The sequence below is a fragment of the Porcisia hertigi genome, chromosome 32, assembly GCF_017918235.1.
Source record: "Porcisia hertigi strain C119 chromosome 32, whole genome shotgun sequence".
NCBI classification, from domain to species: Eukaryota; Euglenozoa; class Kinetoplastea; order Trypanosomatida; family Trypanosomatidae; genus Porcisia; species Porcisia hertigi.
The window spans coordinates 1,465,001-1,472,540 of record NC_090591.1 but is presented as its reverse complement, the minus strand read 5'-3'; the positions used below and the strand labels follow the sequence as shown (position 1 = coordinate 1,472,540).

Below are 7,540 nucleotides of genomic sequence, written 5' to 3'. Positions count from 1 at the left end.
AGAGAAAAGCCGGTCAAGTTGGGTCTGGCAAAAAAAAAAAGGGTGACTGCAAAGACAATCGCACATGCCCCCTTTTCTATGCCAATAGTACGGCCTGAGAAATGAGGCGATGAGCGGAAAGGATGTAGTGCGTGAAAGGAGGAGGTCGGACACCGATACGACGACCAGAGCTGCGAAAACACGAAGTCGTAGAGGAATTTTGATAAGCCAGCATCAGAATAGGCCGTAGAGGTTCTTTCGATGGCGAGTTCCCTCTTCTACAACACCTACAGTGAATTATCACATATGAGTGGACACGTGTGTATGCGCGGGTATGTGTCCCTGTGCGGGGGAGGGGGAGGGGGGGGGGGTACGTGAGACGGGGCCTTTTGGCTGTAGGAAACGGATTCTCTCGGCAACTCCTTTGCCGTTGTTGTTAATCTCGCTGCAGAGATTCTGGGGAGGGAGAACGCAAGCACATATTGAGCACGCTCGAAACTGTTGCGGAGAGGCGACAGCAGTCGTGCACTAAAGCGTCGCACACAACCATACGCTCCAAACACTTCACATATCCGCCTACCACGCCACGAGCAGAAAAAGAAAAAAAAAGGCGAGAGTCAACACACGCACACACAAAAGCACCGCCCTCCCCCCCAAAAAAAAAAAAATACAAAAACATTTATGAGAAGATATGAAACGGGAGCGGTGTACGCGCGGTTCTGCCAATATGACAGCGTTTGTGTAGTTGGTGGCGTCGTGTGGTGAACATTTTATTGGGGAGCATACAAACCTAATACACATATACACATACAAACATATATTCAAGAAAACAGCCAGCAAAACAAATGCACGGAAACAGCTTTCGACACCAAGCTGGGGGAAACAGAGCGAAAAAAAAGACGACCGTCGTCCACACCGACCGCAGCGCTTGGGACTACTGCGATACGGTGGACAAAACGTTACCCGCGTGTAGAGATGAGCACAACGCGCGTCTGCGTGTGTGCCTTAAAGGGTGAACACTGAAGTCACAGGACGTAACAATATAGGTAAGGAAAAGAGGGACGCGGTGCCTCATCAAATCACCCTTGAAAACCCGCACACAAAACGATGAAGGTGAGTGAGGTGCGCGAGAAAAGGGGGTGGCCAAGAATAGCGCACGCGAGAGGGGAGAAAGGCATAGCGTTACCCGCACAGCGCTACGTTTCACTGTGTGTGAGTGCCTCTCACTTCTCTTTTTGGGGGGGGGTCTGGAGACCCGAGAATATATTTATACATACACACATATATATATATATTGCTTATCCGTGTGCCTGTAATGATGTGCGTTGTAGTACACCTTCCCGTAGGGTAGTCTCAGCCAAACATCACCACACGGCTAGCGCTCCCGGACAGTCTGTTGCGGGGAACAGGCGTAGTGGAATGGGGAGTAGGCGAAGAAGCAAAATGGTGCTTGTGTGCACATTTGCTGACAAAGAAACACGCGGGAACCCCATGAACAAATATGGCGGGGTAACCAGGATATCAAAGGCACAGATATCCCCACGCCTGCAGACGATGGAGGGGGAATCAGCATGCAATCCAAAACAGCCATCACCCACCCACCCCCATGAGCGTGAGCGCGCACACAGCCAGCAAGAAAAGCGAACACAGCAAGAGGGAAAAAAAGGAGGTTGAGAAAAGGAGCGATATTTAGGGTGGTGAAGAGTGGAATAAGCGGTAAACCACAGCGCTGCATATTGCATGACGTTTGACCGCGCCCTCCTCAGGATAATCTAAAATGTTGATTGGGGATCACCTACGCGCGCAATCCGTGCCAGAAGTGCAAGAATCTTTTCGTGTTTGTCTCGCTAACAAATTCAACACGCTCAAGTGCGCTAACGGATAACTGCGCGTGCTGTCACCACCTCCATCAGTGCCTGCCGTCTCATCTTTGTTTGTGTTTTTTATCGACCCTCTTTTTAGTCCCTCATTGTCCCAGGAATGTGCAAAGCACAAATTCAATAAAGGCAGACACCGCGCGCTTTAGGCCCAAGACGTGTAGAAGTGTGCACACATCATAGGACGTTCGAGATTGCGCAATGGAGTCCAGCGTGCACAAAACATGTAAACGGATCTCTCTCACCTTTAGTGTAACTTGGCCCTCACATGTCGTATTGGTCAATCGTGAAATAGAAGCTAACAAAAAGAGGATACACAAATGAGGCGTGAGAGAAAGTAAAAAATCCCCGCAGAGGGCGTACAGTGAAAATTGGCGTGTTTGAGTGAGGTCGGTGATGCGAAGGGGCAGGGGCGCGAGTCTTTCTCTCTCTCCGTGCCATTGATGTGTCCGATACCGGTGTCGGAACATCGCCGCCTCTACCCCAGAGCAAAACACATGAGGTAACATACGGGGAGATGCGGGGCGGCTCAAATGGTGGTTTGCCAAACAAAAAAAAATCAAGAGAGGACAAATAAAAATTGAGACGACGTGTCCACACCACAAATACGGCCCTCCTTTCTGCGAGGAAAAAGGGAAAAAATACAAAACGGGAGGAACATAAAATAGGCGCCACAACGAGAGGTAGGGGGAAAGGCGAGTAAACCGAGGGAGGCAAAGGAAGGAGGAAGCAAGGCGGTCCTGTGATGCGCAATGCTGTCAGTTGATGAGTTCACCGCACCTAGACACAGTCTCTGCAATAAATGAAGCACTGCTACCGTACTCCTCCCCGCAAAAATTAAACAATAATAAAACAGCAGTAGATCGGTGCAGATAGAACACGCGCCCTCGAGCATGGTCCAACGACGAAAAGAGCCGTCCATTGCTTCCTCTTCGATCCCGCTGCGCTCCGCGCTCGATTTGTTTTGTTCAGAGCCTCCCGCCATTTTTTCGTGTTTACCCCTCCTCGTTTCGTGTTTCCCTCGGGTGTTCGTGGGTGTGTGTATTGAATAGGCTGTCTTAATGCGATCCATTCTCATCTGCATACATTCGGTGCCATGTCTCCTGCGGTTCCAACATGACACGTCATAAAATAAATGCACACACACACAGACACATGTACACACGACTATTGATGCACAGGAGAAAAAGAGTCATACCAAATGGACTCCACGCACGCAATCGAACCCCATCCTCTCGAGAAAAGCTGGTGTTGGAGAGAAAGCAACGACATGCTTCTACAAAGACGGTTTACTCACCGACTGGTGTGTGTGTGTGTTTAAATGTTTTGCCTGCGAGAAACCCGAGAGTATGCCGAACGGTGTCATCTTTGTGATACTTCCATTCTTTCTAACGCTGCTTTTCTTTTTACATGGTCGACATTGTCGGTTCGGTGGTTGAGCGGTTTTGCATTCCGTTGGTGTTCGCTCAGGGCCACGAAGGTGACAATGGTGAGGAGAGGAGAGGAGAGGAGGGGAGGGGAGGGGGGGGGATCGCATGCAGTCGTGCATTCGTGTGTGACACTTTTGTCACACTTTCCATGTGTGTGTGTGTATATATATCCTCGTGTGCGCGCAGTGCTAAAAGTCTGACCAGAAGAGATGCTCGCAATAACAGGTACTCGCACGTCGTTCAATATATAAGGGTGTGTAAAAACGGCGCCATGGGTGCTTTACGTAGACGATGGGGCTGGAGGTTCTTTGCCGCGGCGCTTGAACGGTGCGGGTCAGGTACCACCCTCACACTCGCTAGAGCCGTGAGCACTGGGGGGCTCCTGAACGTTCTTGTCCTCGATCACAGGAGGCCTGAAGAACCTGTAAATCCACTTGGCGATGTACACAACAACGTACACCACCACCCAGCAGCTGACTCAGACCATTTTTCCCGCCTGCAGCGTTCTTGTTTTCTGTTCCTTTTCTTCACTACCAAGCGGTGGTGACTGTAAGAAGCGGCGAGGCAGCAGCGGGGAGGGGAGTGGTGTGGAGGGGAGGGGAGGGGAGGGAGACACAAGTTGGAAAATTGTGGAATGCGTGTAGACAAAAGGAAAGGAGGAGGAGGAAGAGTAGACACCTGAAAGAAATCGAGGAGGAGTCGCCGAAAAGCGTGATGGGCGTCACGGGTGGGAGAGAGGGGGCGAAGAAGGCAAGCGGTGCTGCTTCACACAACCACTTCCACAACTGCACAAAAAAAAGCTAAAGGGACACTTCCAGCCATGAGATGTAAGCACACACACCCTCCTGCTCAGCACTCACATTTTTTATTGTGTTATATATATTTTTCAAGTTGCAAGTGTATTGCAACGCGTAAGCTGCGCTTCCCGAGGTGTTTAAAGGGCAGAACAAGGATAGATCAAGAACGCGGAGGAGGGAAGCGGGTACACGCCTGCTTCAAATTCGACAAGAGGAGGCTGAATGAAACCATCGGTGAGGGGGGGGGAGAAAGATCAGGGAAGAGACCGGGAAGAGGTGCCTGCGGGGAGGGTGTGTGTGTGTGTGCGTGCATGCGCACGCAGGGCATCTCTTCGTCTTTTGCCGACGGCACAGGCACACAGCCATACACATGCAAAAAGAATTCACAAGTGTGCGCAACCATCGGTACACACCACATACGATGCTAGAGCTCGTGATAGACAAATCCATCCTCGACACCAACGAGATTGTGCAGCTCCGTTACACCTGCCACAGGGTCAGCTGTGCGCCTGCACTCACTCTTGATGAGGTGATATGAGCGCGCCGATGGAACCACCACCACGTCGGCATCGTCTTCGGCCATGTTCGCACCACATTCGGCGGCGTCTCTTCTGGCACTGCGGCGGCGCTTGCCGCACTCCTGCTGATATTCGATTTCCCAGCTAGAAACCACCTTTGAAAGTAGGCTAAGCTGGTACGGCAGCGACTCGATGCAAGGCCCGGCAGTGTCAACGCCATCACCGCCGCGCGTCCGCAGCACGTTCGACTGGAGCAGCGTCTCGTAAAGAGACTCTTGCTTCACACTCACCACGTCGCCCACGCGATGTTCCTTCACGCACTGCTTTACGCTTCCTGGAGGAGCATTGGAGAGTGAATCAAACGGGTTATGCTCCATCACGCGACAGACATACCCCTGGTCCACCAGGAAGGCGGTTCGGTGGGCCGCGTAGCTCATTTCAACGGTATCCATGCTGATGATAGAGTAGAACCACGCATCCACTGTCCTCCCGTTCGCGGCGCGCTCCTTCGGCCGCAAGATCCTCCCTAGGCGCTGCGCTTCTTGGCGGCGGCTGCCGCCGTGGCTGGACACCTGAATCACAACGTTTGCGTTTGGCAGGTTCACGCTCACGTCACCAACGCGGGAAACGCATATCACGTTGATTTTCGACGTGCTTTGGAAGTCAGAGAAAATCATCAGTCGCTCCTTGTGCTGCGTGCTGCCGCATATCACGGGCGCGTTGAGCAGTTGCCCGTACTCCTTCAGTAGCATAATGTGGTCACAACAGACAAGAATTTTGGCCCCGGTGGCGAGGTGCTGCCACACAAGCTCCCGCACGCACAGCATTTTGTTTGGGTTTGCCGCAGCCAACATCACCAAAACTGGTGCCCTCCCTGCCCCCACTGCTTTGCCGCTACGATCCATGTACTCGAGCCCGAATTCCTTCGTCATGGGCGTGCGCACCTCGAGGCAGTGGACTTTCGCGAGGTAACCCTGTGACGCGAGGATCTCCATAGAAATGTCGTACAATTTCGGGCCCACGAGGTGAAAGAGATCGAGGATCTTGTGATCTTCGCGCACATACGTGGCAGTGAGGCCGATAATACCCTTGGCATCAATGAAGCCGAGGCTCTCGCAAAAGCTCTCCGCGGGTATCACGTGCACCTCATCCAGAATCAGTAGTCCGTAGGGAGCGAAGAGCTTCTCCTTCGGATTCTCCCTACGCTTGCGCTGACCCCGTGCCGTGAACGAGTCGTCGCCACTGACCGTCGCGGTCGCGTGCTGGCGCATTTTGGCCTTGTGTGCCGTGACGAGCATGCTGTACGTTGTTACGACAACGTCCGTGTTCTCCGTGATGGGATCCTTCTGCTTGCCTGTGAGGCATGAGATGCGGGCAGCACCGCTCTTGATTGAGTCGGGATGACAGCTGTTAGTGCCAGACGCGTCGCTGTTGTCCGTCGGTGGTGGTGCCTCCAATATGGCGTAATCCAGAATTTGGTTCTTCCACTGCTCAACGCTCACACTACCGGCGCACACGACTAGTGTCGGCTTTTTCACCTTGCACATAAGCATGATACCCAGAAGCGTCTTGCCAGCCCCGCAGGGAAGAATGAGGCACCCGCTACTGAGGGTTCCCTCGTGGACGGCGGCGTCCACCGCTTCAATCTGATAGCGACGTGGCTTCGTCTGCGTGCGCAGCGTGATGTGCGCTGTACGCACCGACGTGTCCTTCTCGAACTCGTACTGTTGTTGTATGGGAAGGCCGAGCACCACGCATCGGGCTGCCACCACCTTCGACATAGCCCTACTCTGGAGGAGAAACGAGGGGTATGGTCTCTGATCCTCAGTCCAGGTGCTCTCCTCGTAAAATATCTGAAGCGGCGTTGCCGCAACCGAGGCGATCACTGCGTCGTGTAGCAACATTTGAGCAGTTTCCTCATCCTTGCACTGCACAACTGTCCTCTCGGAGTCGATAATAATGCGGGCAAGGTTGTAACGCATCATGCACGATTGAATGAACTGGCGTACGAGCTGCCGCCGCGCACTGTTCTCTGCGAGTCCGTAAGCGTAGGTTTCCAAGAAGGTGGTCGCCTCTGCAGCGTCGATGCCACTTGACACGGCGGCACCGAGAGAAAATGGCGTTACGCGGTACTCGTGCATCAGTGAAGGGCGGGATATGGCTTCCGCTAGCGCCATCAAGAACGGGCGGATGGCGCCGTAGCTGCTGCGGAACGACTCGGCGATGATCGTGATATAACCGTCCGATTGTATTCTGCTTTCAAGAAACAGGCACCTTTCGCCGGTGCAAGCAGCTCCGCTGAGCGAGCCCGCCATAGTACATCTCTACCGCACAAGTAGAAATAGAAGCACTGCTGAACACCACAGAAGAGCGGCGACGACACTGCAGCGTTGAGGGGACACAATGGGGCCGCTGCTCTCCCGAGAGAGGTCGCAAACGAGGGTATGCGTTCAATGACGGTGATGTAGGGGTGGTACAAAAGACGTCTCAACAAAAACAAAGGCCGCTGCCTCACAGGAATCGGAGGAGGAGGGGGGTGGAGGGAGGCAAAGCAGTAGATGACTTCGTCACGACAGGAGAGAGGGCTAACGAATGGGGTGCACGGCATCGGTCTGCGGACGCTCGAGTTTCAACCAGTCGTTGGGGGTGCCAAGCTGTTCTGCTGTCTTTGTTTGTGCGCGCCCAAGTAGATAAACAAAAAGGAAACGCAAACTTCCAGAGACTGAGTGATTTGAGCGTGCTGTATTCACTCACGCAAGCGTTTGCGAGATCAGCACGGACTGACTCTGTGGAGGATGGGTATCCATACATCCACCACGAGGGTTGCTGCCGAAACCACGGCGCGCGGGGAAGCCGAAACATATTCGAGGAGAGAAGGGATAGGAAAACAGCGGAGTGGGGAAGAGAAGGGAGACCACAAGACGGCACGCATTCATCGT

General features: G+C 53.2%; 1 protein-coding gene across 1 annotated transcript; it reads right to left on the bottom strand.

Annotated features, from left to right (window-relative positions):
* Positions 1 to 4,507: 4,507 nt before the first annotated feature.
* On the bottom strand, positions 4,508 to 6,916 carry JKF63_02755 (uncharacterized protein; the record flags this gene model as incomplete). The annotated part of the gene is made up of 1 exon (XM_067898779.1): positions 4,508 to 6,916. The coding sequence occupies one exon, from the start codon at positions 6,914 to 6,916 to the stop codon at positions 4,508 to 4,510; it is 2,409 nt and encodes an 802-aa protein (XP_067754936.1).
* Between the last annotated feature and the right edge of the window lie 624 nt (positions 6,917 to 7,540).